This window comes from Neophocaena asiaeorientalis, unplaced genomic scaffold (genome assembly GCF_003031525.2).
Source record: "Neophocaena asiaeorientalis asiaeorientalis breed wild unplaced genomic scaffold, Neophocaena_asiaeorientalis_V1.1 scaffold5, whole genome shotgun sequence".
NCBI lineage: Eukaryota > Metazoa > Chordata > Mammalia > Artiodactyla > Phocoenidae > Neophocaena > Neophocaena asiaeorientalis.
In genome coordinates, this window is record NW_020174698.1 from 15,641,959 (window position 1) to 15,658,353 (window position 16,395).

The 16,395-nt window shown below is 35.1% G+C and overlaps 1 protein-coding gene across 3 annotated transcripts in view; it reads left to right on the forward strand.

Moving 5' to 3' along the window:
- The window catches only part of FAM184A (family with sequence similarity 184 member A), a 113,567-nt gene extending 98,433 nt beyond the window's left edge, over nt 1–15,134 (forward strand). The window contains exons 13-18 of one of the 3 annotated variants that reach the window (XM_024759063.1): nt 1,250–1,434; nt 1,878–2,024; nt 8,311–8,428; nt 10,387–10,491; nt 12,999–13,201; nt 14,788–15,134. In XM_024759063.1, the coding sequence (XP_024614831.1) occupies nt 1,250–1,434; nt 1,878–2,024; nt 8,311–8,428; nt 10,387–10,491; nt 12,999–13,201; nt 14,788–14,869 (840 nt within the window). In that variant the 3' untranslated portion in view covers nt 14,870–15,134. The remainder of the gene's footprint in view (nt 1–1,249; nt 1,435–1,877; nt 2,025–8,310; nt 8,429–10,386; nt 10,492–12,998; nt 13,202–14,787) is intronic. The other 2 variants (XM_024759064.1, XM_024759065.1) reach the window with 2 other exon arrangements.
- The last annotated feature ends 1,261 nt before the right edge of the window (nt 15,135–16,395 follow it).

The window sequence follows — 16,395 nt, forward strand, 5'->3', positions numbered from 1 at the left end:
TATTAAAGAGTTTTATTTTTAAAGGGAGTTAGGTAATTCAACTTTAGTATAGTGGTCAGTTTATTTTATGACCTTTTAATTGAATATTTTGAATTTTATTTGCATCTTGAGTAAACAATGAAATATAAATAATACAAAGAGTGAAAACAGAATACTATAAAACAGCAGTGTCTGTCCAGTAGAACTTACCATGATGAGGGACCTCGTCTATATCTGTGCTATCCACTATGATAGTCACAAGCCAAATATGTCTAGTGTGACCAAGGACCTGAATTTTTAATTAAATTTTACTAATATATTTAATTAATTTCAGTTAATTTAAACAGCCATATCAGATAGCACAGCTATCGAAGTAGCAGGTCCTCAGGAAAGAAAAGATAATTTATATGTCCATATCACTAGCACAGCTACTATTCACACTTTTTAAATTTTGCTCATTAGCCAAGTGTACTTTCTTTAATTAGATAGTTTGTGATCCTGAATGTATGTCTGGATGAATGGATTTCTAGTCATAGTACAATGAAGGTTATTCCCTGTTTATTAGTTTATTACTTATGACTTTCACTTTGTTAGTCTTCAGATATGTTAAATAATCAGCTCAAATTTTTCTTCATTACTAGAAAGTTTTAAATGAGCCACCTTATAACCATGGAGGGAACTTATATTCTCTCCAACTAGGCTGCTGCTGAAATTGACAATGTCTAGGCCTGCAGAATTTGCAGAAAACAGTGACTTGTAGGAAAATGGAAGGGAGCTTATCTGTCAGACAGGATAACTACTAGACCGGCATGAAGCAAAGTCTTCTAAGCAATGGGATGTGTATATACTGGGATGGCCTCCATAGAGGCAGGTCCTTTTTAAATTAAAGGACGATGGCACCAGCATTTTACTGCAAGACCATGTAACTTATTGAGTACTTAAGAGCCCTGTATTCTAATATCGGCTCTGCCATTGATTATAGATCATCCTTGGACAAATCATCTCTTGGGTATTGGTGTCTTCAACAGTAAAATGAGGGAGAAGTGCTTATATGGTCTTTTGGGTCCCCTGTGGCCCTGTGGCATCCATATAAACACTTGTTGTATATTGATTATGAAAATAGAGGAGGCCTCGAGGTTTCCTTATTTCAGCAGTTTGCTTTTGAAGCAATGTCAGATTTACGTTTGACATTCCAGTATGTCATTTTCTTTCCCTTAAACACAGAAAGTAAATATGCAGAAAACTTTTAAGAACTATTTGTATTTTTCAGAGTAAGGAGCACATGAGTAGAATAACAGATCTCCAAGACGAAGTAAGGCACAGAGAGCATCACATCTCAGACTTGGATAAGGAAGTACAGCACCTTCATGAAAATATAAATGCCCTAACAAAGGAATTGGAACTTAAGGGAAAAGAAATTCTCAGAGTAAGAAGTGAATCCAACCAACAGATGAGGTATGCCTTCAGTCACCACAGAAGGAATTTGCAGTGTTACCTGAAAGACTGTTGCAATGGTATTTAGCAATACATGCCTATTTTTATGACTAGATAGCCTTCTAGTAAGATATTGAGGACCACTTTTTACTTTATTTGTTGACTATGTTATAATTTGGATGTAGAAGAAATGTTTATATTTTGAAAGATGTATATACATTCACTAACTTTGGAAATTGTATGTAATTAACTAAAATCTTTTAAAAATGTTATTTTAAAAAGCATTAAAGGAGACAACTTTAACAAGCTAGAAGATTAGAGCAAAGTAAGTACTTTACTTTAGGCTGTTTCCACTAATTTTCTGTATATGATACCTAAAACCATTTCAAATCTGTTAGAATATAGAAAGTTTTGAAAGCTCGACTTCAGAATAACGTTTTCTTAACTAAAAATAAATTAAACAGGTTGCATGAACAAGATTTAAACAAGAGACTTGAAAAAGAGCTGGATGTCATGACAGCAGACCACCTCAGAGAGAAAAATATCATGCGGGCAGATTTTAATAAGACTAACGAGCTACTCAAGGAAATAAATGCAGCTTTACAAGTGTCGTAAGTCGCATTATATTAAAGAAAATTCATGTGTGGAGAATAAACTGAGGAGCACTGTGTCTAACCTCAGATTAGCTCGTCCTTTGACTCTAATTAAATGATACTTTAAAAGGAAAACTTAAGTGCTGTATTTACAGATGGTAACTGCAATATGATGTATTCTTTAATTACAAGAAGGCAGTTGAACAATTACGTTTTATCAGCTGCTACTGCTGTGGTTCTACTAGGATAATATTTGTCCAAAGACCTGTCCCTCAGGATCATGAACCTATCATGCCATGGTGAAAACTCAAAAGATACCCATTAGATAATGTTAAGTAAAAAGAGCATATTGTGACCAATGGGGTTATTATGATCCTATATATACACTAATAATACATATTTTACAAAAGTATCAAAAGATCTTAAATACAAATTTTAATGGTAGTGATTCCATCTATGGACTGGATTAGGAGGTATTGGAGATGGAGAAGAGCAAAAACTTCCTTTTAATTTTATATACTCTACTTACACATTGTTTGAATTCCTACAACAAGCATTTGATTGTTTTATGATTTTAAAAATCAATAAATGTAAAACATCACAAAGTTAGTACTCATATATAGTAGCTCCAATATCATTAAAACCCAAAGTTCTAATTATTGCTTTGTGTTTTAAAAAATATTTAATAGCCCCTCTCTTTCCTACACACTTACTTATAAACTCCTATAGCTAATGCACCTGGCATTCACTCCATCTCTGTGGCCTAAACTGTGGTCCAGTTTAAGTTATCTCAGAAATAATTTACTCTAAGCTGCTGCAATGATTTATTCACTTTCAGTCTCTCCTCTTCCAATCAATTAAAAAGCCTTCATAAAAAAATATAAATATCTCCATATACTTCAATAAAGTCAAAATAGTGACTTATTCCCATTACCCTCAGTGTCAAAGTCAAACTTAAAGTCGTAGCTCCAGTGTGCCGTCTCCTGCCTCATCCCACAGCCACCCATATTCCCTGTCTGCTACCTTTGTGTCAGCCACACTGACGCTCACAGTTTCCTTCTAAGAGTCTCCTGTGTTATCCTCTACAGTCCAGAATAAGCTCCTGTGTCATTCCTACCTATTACCTTCCTCCAATCTAAAAATCATCTCGCATTTCATCCATTTAACCAGCTAAGCCTCACAGTAAGTCTTGTTAAATTTGTACCACATATGCCAACATTCACTTCAGCTGAAACAGAAAACAGACCGCCCCCCCACCCCAGTCACTGGCATTTACTTCAGATGCCTCTGAGGTGAGGTGTTCTTTCTAATGGACACATACAGAATTTTCACATCAGTAGGCACTCAATGAATATTTCACAAATAAAATCTTTGAGGATTCCCTATAATACTTACCACTTCATAAAGTTACCCTTGAAATGGTAAAGAGACTCATGAGGTCGTTTCCCCAGTCACAGTGATTCTGGGTGTTTGCAGTTATTGGGGGTAATTTTTAAATCTTGTGGGCTGCAGTGAGAGTTTGCACACCTGCCGTGTCGAAAAGATAATAATCTCAGGCATTTTGCAGAGATGGGTTACAGTGAACCCCAGTGACCACAGTGTTATCAGGCAGAGGCTAAAATCCTGGTATCCCCCTCTTCATACTCTGAGAAAACATGCTCACGGAAAGAATAACCTCTGTCTGTCCGTGTGTCCGGTCTCCTTAGGAATGTTACGTTACAAAGAGTAAGGGTTATATCTTTGTTTTTACTTTATTCCGTTTTTTATGGTTTTGCGCATTATGAACTTTCAGTAGATAGAAAATAATTTAGTATTTTGATATTCATTTTTAATCAAAGGATTAGTGTGACTCATAAGTCAAATATTTTATCTGTTTTTCTAGATCTACCATTCAACTAGGTCTATGCTAACCAGCCATATTTCTTTCTTCACCTGCTGTCATTATGTAATTAACCTCTCGTCTTAGGTATCTACTCATTTAGTTAAAAACAAACACATATACAACTGTATTGAGGCTAGCAACGTCTAGTAGATTTTTCTGTAATAACAAACATGTGCTGTACCTGCTCCGTCCGGTATAGTAGCCGCTAGCCACAGAGGCTGTTGAGCACTTGAAGAGTGGCTGGCGCAACCAAGGAACTGAATTTTTAACTTCATTTAATTTTAATTAAGTTAAATGTAAATAGCCACATATGGGCTAGTGGCCTCCATATTGAAAAGCACAGTTTTAGACAGGTGGATATTTCTGGCGCATATCCTCAGATGCAGCCTGCTGGGATCTGCTGAATGGTTTGGATTTAAACAGATGGAAAGCAGGGAGGGTCCATTCCAGTTTAAGGAACTGGGGAGAACAACTTCTGAACTACTCTCAGCCTGTTTCAGAGAACTAAGGGTACCCTACTGAAGTTCCTAATCAACCGCATGCTGACTTTAAAACTTCAAAATCGGCAAAGCCCTGGGGATGCTTGGCAGTGGGTATGGTGGAGGGACTGGAGGGGCACGGGTCAGCCTGCCACCTGAAGCCTGCAGCTGAGGGGCCTCTGGAGCAGCTGGACATTTCTTGCTTCTGTCCCTGCCCCAAACCTTGTTGGACTCCAGGGAAATGAAATGGGGACAAAAGTTTAAAGGAGGGACCGTACCCTCTAAACATCGTTGAAATGGTGGTAAGAGTTCTGTGTCTCTTACGGAATTATTACTAGAAATCCTCTAGTGCTGGGTATTAAAGTCTACTTAGGTTTTCAGATATGCTACAGAAATTGTTTTATTTTCTTGAGTGGTATAGTATCTTAGTAAAAACATTGTATCTAAGAAATATGTTGTGGTTTTTGTTTTAGAAACAAATGAGAATGGGCTGTTTTAAAGAACTTTAAGCTAAATGTAAATATACACAGAACTTGGAGTCATGGCAGATCTTTATTATGCAAAAAAGGTAGTTTGGTTCAGAGATTATTATTGTTTAGGGTTATTTTACCTTAACTTCTCACTGTACTGAAGCCAAAAGGTAATTTCTTATTGGGGGAAACATTTGAGTTTCTGTACTTGGACTTTAAGTAGGTCAGTAATACCTGATTAAAAAGAAGCTCTCCACCACACCAGAATTACTTATTCCTTAAAAGTTGTTTGAGTTTTTTAAATCTATAATACCCTAATAGTTTTTTGTTGTTGTTATTTGATTTTTAAGTTGCCATACAGCTTATTTTCATAATCTCGTGAGGTAAAGATGAAGTCGTTCTATTGTCACAAGTCTGAATCTGTGCCTGTAATTTATGGGAAAGAGAAGTTTGACGTTAAGCTGCTTGAATTACTGTATTTCCTTTACCTTAAGGCTGTAGGAGATAGTATAGTAGAGTTCTTTCATTTTATACAATTAAAATTCTAAAATAGATATGACTATTTTAGAATTTAGTCATATTTTAGAAATTAGTCATTAGTGACTAATAATACTGTTGTTTGGCTCTAAAATCTCAACTTACTGATTTTTTGTCATTTATTTTAAAAGTGTGGAAGGACTATCAACTGGGAAGCTTTTTTATACAGCTTTTTATGCATTCATATTTTTGGTTTGTGTTATCCATGAGCCATAGACACTGACCTATATATTCTCAGAGCCAAAAAAAAAAAAAAAAATCAGGGCGTGCGTGCCTGGGGAGAATCAAGCAGTGACCCTAATTAGTAATTTTATATGTTCTACTTCTGTCTGTTCTTTGTATTACTTCTAATGGGAATCTGTATTTTGAGTAAAAGTCTGTATGTACTTGTGTGGTTCCCTCAAGGCAGTTATTTCCCAGGCTTTAGTCCTTCCTATACAGCCTTTGGGCATTTGGTCATTTCTGGCTACCTATGATATTATTGTCTTAATATTTTTAATTGACTTGTTTTAACTTAATCAATCAACTTTTCCTGTTAAATTTTTAATTCTGCAGTAAAACCATTATCACTACTGAAAAATTTCACCCATTATTCTAAATAGAAGTTAAGCCATAACTATATAAATGTGACTTCTGTGAAAATACAACAGTGTTATTAGATCCTGGCTAGCACTGATGCTTGAGGCCTGCCTGAGTGCTGTGAAACAGCATAACAAGCATATACGCTATGAAGACCAGTCAAGATACACAGAACCTAACAGGCTTTCTCCTTGTGGTCAGAAAGATTAAAGGAGAACAAACTAAACTGTCTCCTGTATCACTAGTCGTTCACACCTAGTCTTTGGGAAGCAGCTGGCTTAGAGAGTTGAGTGGGGCAACTGAAAGGGAAAATGTTGACTGCCCGGTGTTGGCGTGAATGGGCATCAGAAGAGGACGAAGTGTGCTTCCCCCATCAGGATTTTGAAAGACTAATAATTCTTGGAATATGTTTGCAGGTTAAATCTACATCATATTACTTGTTCTCTCCTTTAATGCTTTCCCATTTGTGTTTATATGGATGTTTCTTCAGTTTAATCAATTATTTTCTTCCCTTTACTATCCAGGTATCTTTTAAAAAATTTTTTGGTGCTATAAAGGTATTTTGTGGAGAAGATTAACTGATAATAATTTTGTAGGTAAAGAATGTTGAAACTAAACAAAGACATACACTGGAATTTAAGTTCAGAGACCTTTATTATGCAAAAAAGGTGGTTCAGGGATAGTAACTATTTTAGACTCACTTTACCTTAACTTCTCATTGTACTGGAACAAAGACATAGTTATTGTTGTTTTTTTTTTTAACTTTACAAATGAAGTACATGTATTTATTTACACCCCAAGAAGATGCTTTCTGAATTTTCCATACTTAAAAGCAACATTCAGAATTATTCTAAGACATAATAGTTTTAAATAAGGCTTTAAATTGAGTTTTTTAGTGAACATTTACTACCAAGTATTTTTGTTCAGCTGCAGGAAACAGTTCAAAAATCTTGTACCTTGTTTTTACTGATAAAGAAAGTACTCCAGTGACATCTTGTGGCTACTCTGGTATGAAACACAAATGCCTTTTTCCATGTTTCTCAAGCTTTTCAAAACCGTTGCCCATGAAATATAAACCTTTGCCCATATAATGCCACATCATGATAAAATGCAAGGTTACTTTATACGAGCTCAGTGAATTGTCACAGAAGAACAAAAGTGAAGATAATGAAGCTAGCCTCACACTGAACTGACGAAGTCCCAACTGATCCTGAGACAGTCACTCCCTAACCCCACACTTCCTCTCCCTCATACCTCCCTACTTCCCAGATTAGAACTTCAGCCATGGGGCTGGGTAGGGAGCCAAAAATGTTATCTCCAAGTCTTTGGCTTGAGCTGAGTTAGTGGAATTTACTAAAAGTACTAAAATGCACAGATTCTGGTGCCCCTCTGGAACTGGAGGGTGGGAGTGGATCACTGATACCTAGAGGATAGATCATCTAGAAGTTACTCAGTATTTGTTGACTGAATAAATTTTTCTGTGACTCTTCATTAACCATAATTTTGTTGAGCTTAGTTTATTCTGCTTATTTGGAAAACAAGTTTTAAGATTGTTCTAATTATTTGAATTTTCTAAAATTGAGAGTGCTTTTTTTCAGACTACAGTAGCAGTTTCCATTTGCACCCTCGTCATTCTGCCCTGTGCTATATTCTTAGACTCTGCAGGGTCCATGGCACCTCTGCTCATAAAAAATGGCCTCTATTCTAGAGTCTTCAGTGGCATTTAGTTCTGTTACCTTCTCATTTCATTCAGGGCAGAACAGGCCTAGAAGGAAATATGATTCTTCTTTTATCCGATGAACTGGGTTTTTTTTTTTTTCCAGTTTATATATTCAGTATATTAACTGATACGCAGAATTTGTAGACTGCATTTCCCATAAACCGGGAAAGAATGATGTCATATGTGTGTGTCCTTTGTACCCCTTTCCTCTGTATCTTCTGTCCTTTTTATATATGTTAACAAACGTTATGTCATCACACAATATCGTATATGTGGTAAGTTCTCCTAATAGTAAGCCTACATTTCCAGCATCAAGTCTGCATTGCTAGGTTAGTATTATTCAGTATATTATTTCTTCTACAGAGCATACCTCACCTCATTCCCATATACACTTAAATGACTTAAAAATGAGTGAATTCTTCCAAAAGTAATCTGCAAAGCCTTTAATAACATCATCTGCACTTGGAGAGCCTTTCATAACACTACCTCTTGAGTCAATCATGTCATTATGCTTACCAGTTTTAACGGAAAAAGTTTGATTTTAAATTTTTGTGTGTTCAGCTGAACCAATTTGAAAAATATAGGCATTGCAAAAGAATGTCTGCATCGTATCAATGAAAGGTTTTCTCGTTTTTAGACTAGAAGAGATGGAAGAAAAATATCTAATGAGAGAATCAAAACCAGAAGATTTACAGATGATTGGAGAATTAAAAGCCATGCTTACAGAAAGAGATCAGGTCATAAAGAAACTATTGGTAAGTTGTTTTGGTTTGGGGGGGTAGGGGGTTCTGGTGTAACCATGTTAGTAACCTGTAGACTGTTGATTGGGAAAACATGAGAAAATATGTTTAAGTAATGCTAAACAAAAGTTGAAAGTACAAAATACGTGTATTGTGATTGAACGTTTATTAAAATGTTTATGAATGAGGATAAGAAATACAAAGTAATTTTAAATTTGGTATTATGGTAAGGAGATTGTGGCTTTTTTCAGTAATTTTTAAAAAGAAATACTTTTTAATACATATTGAATGTTTAATAATACGTTATTGCCAGTGTACAGTTAATATACTACTGAAGTGTGTGTGTGTGTGTATTGTACATGGAGAATTAGAATTGGATGGGAAAGAACGGTCAACACATACATGCACAAGCCTGCATTGTGCCCTTCCACTTAGTCCTGTTAACTTCCTAAAGTGCGTCCCACTAAAACCTGATCCAAAGACATGCTTCATGGAAAAAGGATTCTATTTTCTTAGGGGTCTAGCCTAAGAAAAGCTACAGGCTCTGTCTTGAGAGTCTCAGCGCACACTGAGATGTTAGCGGCTCTGAAAAGTCCATCAGGGAAGAAAATACAGATTTAACAATAAGTACACTGCCTTCATTAAAGTCATTATTCCTCAAGAATTAAAAAAACACAGATGTTTTAAAATTCATAAAACATTTCAGAGTCTTCTAAAATTATATGACCTGATCAATAATTAAAATATTGCTTTTTACTGCCACTAACAAAAGTCAGTAAAACTAGAAATAGAATGCTAATCATTCTGTTTACTCATTGATCTCTTCATGAAAACTTTGGACATTAGCATGCAAAGACAGCCTAAGAGCATTTATTTCTGAAGTCCTTTTTCCTTAACATATTTATTTCTCTTAGCATTTAGGAAAGCCATCCTGTTGTATGGGACTAGAAGTTCCTGCCAAAAAGCAACAGGTAGTTGACTGGGGTTCACAGATGGAGCCCAGGAGCAGGGCTCCTGGAAAGACAGAATATGTGCTACTTCATCCCAGTAACCACCCAATTTTCCAAGCTTTGTGAACATGAGCACAGGCATCATAGCTTGCTCTGTCTCTGTGTGACAACAGTAGAGTCATGAAAAATTACCTTATATTCTACGTATGAAATTAGCAAATGTATTACTATGTTTCACCTATGGTAGAAATAGCTGTTGATTTTCCAATTCTAGCCAGGGAATGGTCTACACTCTTTTCACTACACCCTAAGTCTGTGGACTGTGAGGCACATGGGCTGAGATTAATGATGGTCAGTGGTAACTAGGAGGGGGTTGAAAATCTAGTTCTCCTAGAGCACACAACCCTGCCTTTCACACACACAGTGATCCATTCACTTATGTGTTTACTTCCTACAGTCTGGTTGTTCAATTAGCACCTGTTGGTGAAGCCAAAGGCAAAGGGTTTATCTTTGCATGGGCCATTCACTTTTTCTCTGTTCTGTGGTTACCATTGCTGTAATACATTGATGTCTCACAGAGGAGATTAGGCAAGATCAAATACTTTTCCAGTACTCAAGAATAATGATATACCATAGTGCCATCTTCATGTCTGGAAACAACTCAGCCATGCACAGAGCAGCTCCATGAATGCAGGTTAAGCCTGCTCAAAATGCACAGTCAGCCCTCTGGAAAAGAGATGGGCCAAATAAAACATTTAGCTCTAGCCTTGGAGGGAAAAGGTATGAAAGGATAGAGAAGAATCCCGGAGCACAGTGTTTAAAATGTGTTGAAAACTCACCCACTAGCAGACTTGAAGATTTCTAAGATTTCTAGACCTGACAGGTCTAGAAATCTTTGAATAAGGTATATAAATTTTCATTCAGGTTTTATATTAAATTTTGAATGAAATGGCATTTATACAATGAAGTTTTTAAATATTCAATAGAAAATGTTTAAGAAATGTTTGTAATTCTTTTTCATAGGAGGATAATAAATTTTATCAGCTGGAATTAGTCAATCGAGAAACTAACTTCAACAAAGTGTTTAACTCAAGTCCTACTGTTGGTGTTATTAATCCACTGACTAAGGTATGTGCTGTAAACATTGTAAAATAGGAATATGGCTTAAAACTTGATTAAAATTTTTATAAAATATTTAGAGCAGCAGAAGATAAAGCTTCCAAAAAATGTTTTCTTAAATTTAATAATCTAGGACTAAAATCTATGAATTCTTTATATACTCATTTTCAAATGAGATGCTAATAATATTCATTTATTTGTTGAGAATTCATATTCCTTAAAACAGTATTTTATTAATATTATAAAACCTTGGTTATACCATTTTGTTTTCTTATATCTTAAAAAAAAGAAAACTCACTTCTGAGTCGCTTCGGGATAACTTCTTGTCATTTCCTTAGTGTTCACTGTCCTCTATGGGGTCTTGAAAAGTACTCCAAGCCCTGTATACCCAACAGCTCTCCCTGACTTAAGGCCTGCCATCTTAATGGGCCTTGGGTTGGACATGTATTTTGTTGCCCACTAATCTTCAGAGAAGGGCCTTAGTTCTCACAGTCTTAATCACCTTTCTTGACAATTAAAATTGAACATGACCTATTCTTACATTTTGTTGCTGTCTTAGGACAGATAGAAGAGCCTTGCAGATAAATGAAACGGACATGGCTAAGTATTATACATCTTTGTACCCGAGCTTCCTATGACTCCCATCATAGTGCTATAGGTATAGTGCGTACTAAGTAAATATTTGTTCAGTTGCAAAATTTCATCATGTTTTCTATAAGCTACTACAAATTATTCTAGTGAATAAAGCAAGTAATAAAGAATCAATAATTATGTATATGGGCTTTATAGGGATTACATATCTTTTAGCAGGAATCAGTAGTAGAAATAAAAATGCCCATGCTAAAGCTATGTTTTGGATTCAGATTTAATTAATTTGCACATCATATCTAATTTCTCTTAGGCCCTTAGCTAGAAAAATTTCTGCTTTCAAAGCTCATAAAACTTTTCTATTAAGAAGATGGAATCTATCCTTTCTTCACAACTTAAAGTGCTCCAAACTTTAAACTTAAATGTTTATTAAAACAGAATGACTTGAATGATTTGCAAAATGGAATGACTAAAGTCAGGAAGGCTATAGCTGTATCTCCGGAGTCCAAAACAGTGTCTGGCACATAAAGGCCTCTCAAAAAAAAAAATTGGTGAATGAATGAATATAGTTAGTTTCAGTTTTTAAATTCATTATTTAGGGTGAAATAAGCTTTTAATTAAAAAGCTAGGTTATGAGACTTGTTGAAACGAGATTAGAAATATTTCCTTTTTACCTATTTTATTGGAATTACATTTTTAGCCACAAAACCATTACTGTAGAACTTTACCAATGATACTTTTGATTTCTTAAAATAGAAACCTTAAGTAGGTTTAATTATGCCCTCTCATGACTAGAACAAGAAAATGCTAAAGATACATCTTTGTAAATTTTGACTCCTAATTGGGACTCAATTTTCACAAATAATTCTGAAGAAGATATTGTTCTTCCTTTCTTTTTGCAGTTATGCTAAAATAGGCTTCTTTTCAGAGACTTCGTGGTTCATAGAAAATGACAAAGGACAATGTCTAGATAGTTGAGATCATTATAAGCAAAGGAAAAGGACCATCTTGTCTATTAATTGCATTTTTTTCAAACTCTGGAATCATTTTGCAAAAAGTTATTTCATAAATTAGCACACATTTATGTTAATTTTTATTACACAAAGCAAGATGATGTTCATTGAATCTACACATGAATAGAGGCTAAAGTTAATGATTTGAAAGCTGATAGATTTTAATAATCTGAAATTGTATTGCTCTTTTCATCCATCAATTTTAAAAACCAATTAAAAGAAAAAAACATTGATTGCCTTTGTTTTATAACCTTTAATTTTTTTTAAAGATTGTGAGCTAATGGTAATACTACTAATTAATTGGTAATTGAGACTTAAGTATACAGATTTCATCTTCCCTCTTCAGAGAGATGGTGCAGTGAATTTAAAACCAAATTATTTCTCTAGGTCAGCTCTAAGTCTTAGGTAGAAATGTGAGATTTGATTCAAACTACTTTGCCAAGCATTTTCTCATTCCTTTTATTTTCCAGGCAAGGACTGCCTCCCTTTGACAGATGACTAAAGTTCACAGACCTCTCTTTTAAAATTATGTTAACTTTTCACCTTCTCCTAATTTTAGCCTAAACCCGTTTAACCTCATGGTATCCATGAGATCTGCTGTTTCCCCCTTTCCCTTTTCCTCCCAATATTCTTTATCCGTTGGCCTTCTTTCCACCCCCTCCTCTCCTCCCCATGAACCATTCCTAAACATTTCTTCCTCATTCTTTCTGTCCTAGCAGCATGTCTGTCTGTGAGGATTCCATGTAGCTAAAGAGCACCTCCAAGGATCCCCAGACCGCACTTTGGGTAACACTGGTACATCTTAACATCCAGCTTCCGAAATTTTCCCATGCCAAATTTGTATCTTCTATTGTTCCTATTTTCTCATTCGTCCTTATGCAGGGACTGTCCTCACATGTATTATTTTTAATACAGCAAAAGAAGAAGAACAATAAATCACCAACAAACAGGTTTGTGAGTGTTCCCAATCTAAGTGCTCTGGAATCTGGTGGAGTGGGCAATGGACATCCTAACCGCCTGGATCCCATTCCTAATTCTCCAGTCCACGATATTGAGTTCAACAGCAGCAAACCACTTCCACAGCCAGTGCCACCCAAAGAGCCCAAGACATTTTTGAGGTGAGCCCCGTCTCACCAGTGATTTCTTTTCTTTTTTAACTTGAGAAATTTACTTTCTTACATTGCAGAAATCTACTACTTTAAGAACAGCCTAGGAAAAGAAATTTTACTGTGAAATATTTTCAAAATATATTCACCACCTCTCTAGAGAACTCCTTTTTAACTCTGTTAAAAAAGATTTTTTCTGTTTCCTTGTCAATTTTCTAAATGCTTGAAGAGGTACTAATGTAATTCATATGCTTAGAATTTTAATATTTATATTTATGGACCGGTGCTTCATTTTTAGAATTATCACCAGTTTTTCATTAATAATCCATCCCCCTTATTACAGAAATTCAAGATATTTTTTATTGCTTTTGTTTCTTATCTGTTTATTTTTCCCTTGCTTATTTATAAATATATATGCACTTATTGCCAAAATAAAAAATATATAAGCTCTGGGAACTTAATGACAGAAGTAGGAAATTTAGGAAAAAAATTTTATAATTAATATTCCAGTTTTATCTCAGAGTCCTTGAATGTATTAATAAGTAAAATTTGAATGAAATCCAATTGTTTATCCATTAAATAATTAGTCAGAAAGTGCTGTCATTTTGTGCTTACTTACTATTACTGATCTTGTGCTGTTTTAAAATTTATCTTTTGACTTATTCTTACTAAGTCTCAGTGTCACTAGTAATAATCAATCATACAGGTAGACTACTTTTTTTTTCTAGGCTAAGTGATTAATGACTAGTTAATGACATTATTTTAAATAGAAAAAAATAGCAAGAATGAAAAATAGTCAAATACACCTTTGAATGTGTCTCCTGCTAAATACTTTGTGTTGCTTATTTTCCCTTGTGCATGGGTATGTTCAGGTGTCAGTAAGATGCATGTGCATGGGCTCAAGGAACATGCCTACTGGAGTTTCCATTACACATTGTTGCGTGCCTTGTAATTTCCCCCAAAGACGGTAGGGATCCTTTTATTTTCTTAACTAGCCCAAAGAATCTTTAGTTAGGGTTAAGATAAGTATAAATTATATAAATTTGAAGATGGAGGGGAAATTGGCATTTTAATGTACTCCTTTCCCCTAGAGTATCTGCTGATGGAATTATGAAAGTTTAATATAAAACATACATATATAAAAAATATTATACCATGGTTTAGTTACTTAATTTAGTTATAGTTAAGGACACATCTGTAAGAAATGCTTGTGTCAGATTCTAAAAATTTTTTTTAATTAACTAAAAGAGAAAAGGTGCTGAACAAGAAGAATGTTACCTGGTTCTCTCTTATTTCCTACAGTTCCTCCTGAACTTTTTTATTCCAAGAAGGTCACCTGACTTTTCTCAACTGTTTGATTTTTTTTGTTTCTTGTAATTGTTGTAATGTGGCTCCTCCTTCACGGACTTCATCTGAGCTGCTGCTGCACTCTCATGGAGAACACAGTCCAGTGTAGAGGAAGTAGCAGATCTTTAAAATGCATCTCCTAATGTAGGGAACCAGTTGTGGTCATCTGCACTGATGTTTTATGTGCTTTTCCCTTCATTTTGCAAAACAGCTTAATGCTGGGTTACATGTCTCTCTTTTTATGAATTCAGTCCTCCTCAGAGTGAAGCTTCCCCGGTGGCTTCTCCAGATCCCCAGCGCCAGGAGTGGTTTGCCCGGTACTTCACATTCTGAAAGAATTGCTTTGGCACAGTTCTAGGCGGACTGTTACTAAAAGCATGACCTTATGCAGATCGTTATGTGAACAGGGTTTCCTATGTCAGACACGGTGAAAGTATTTGTCTCTCCAATTGAAAATGCCCTGTATTTCCTGTGATATTTATTGGAATCACTCTATAAGGTACTGTATTATGTGTGTAATTATAACAGTTATTTTTATTTGAGATGGGAGAGTCTTTAATCTTTGTAATTACTGCATAATAAATTTTGTTAGAACAAACAGTCTTTCTTTTTTGCTAGTAAGTTTGTTTTAACTTTTAAATACTTTTTAATTCCAGGTAAGACTTGTCAGAAAACGTTTTACTACAAAATAATCATAAAATATCAAATTACTTCAATAACAAAATCAGGACAGGGAAATATAACCTGTTAATTTGTTTCATTTCCGTGTATAACTGTAACTGTGTTCTCTAAGTTTACAAGGCTAGAATGAAAACACATGTGGAAATTATGGACTTTCGAGTATATAAAATACTGCCAACTTATTTATATTGTTTTTTAAAATTATTCTGATAGTTGAGAACCTAGGATTTCTAGTACAGCATCTATGCTCAGTGTTACGAAGCCAGCTTGTTAGTTTTCTAAATAGGCAATTTGGTACTGACACATGAACATGGACCCAACTAACAACTATCACATGTTAATGAGACCTTTTCTTCCTTTAAGTTTTCAGTCCACCTTGGCAGGCTACTGTATTGTATTCTGTGGCCTGAAAGAGTGCATCCATTTCTAAGAGTGCTAAATATAGTTGACTCCGTAATTATAGTTGACTCAGTAATGTAGATTTTAGAAGAACCTGGGTGAACATGATCTATGAATGATTATAATAATGTTAAAGACCAACTTTTTAAATGATTGTTGTGTGTCAGGCACTGTGCTGAGGGGCCAGTAGAAAGATTATCTCATTTAATCCTCACAAAATCTTCAAGGAATAAACCACTGCATATGAGTATGCATGGCTGGTAGTGTGTTCTTTAAATTATCCTGAGAAAAAGTTCTTATAAAATGCTTGCTTTGAATTTTTTCTTCAGATAAGAGATTGAATTTTCCAACAAAACATGGTTAATGCTTATTTCAGAAAACACAGTTATAAGCTCATTTTCTTGCCCCTAGTTTATACATATCTTATAATTTGGATGTTTATTTACCAAAGATTTGATGATTAAAACTCCTGCAGGTGACTATGGGTATACAAAGATGAACACCTGGCCTCAAGGAGCTAATCATATACTCACTGAAATAGTTCAGTACCAAATGGTTTTTTACAGCAGTATCAGAAGGGCCACAATCAGCTCTATGGAGGGTGCATTGGGAGTGGAGAAGAGGAAGTGATTGCTCCCTAAGTGGTGGCTACTTGCCTACAGTGTCAAGCTACCTAAGCTGGATATGGAAGTGGAACTCAAGTATAATATTGTGTGTGTGTGTGTATATATATATATATATAGAGAGAGAGAGAGAGAGAGAGAGAGAGAGACATAGAT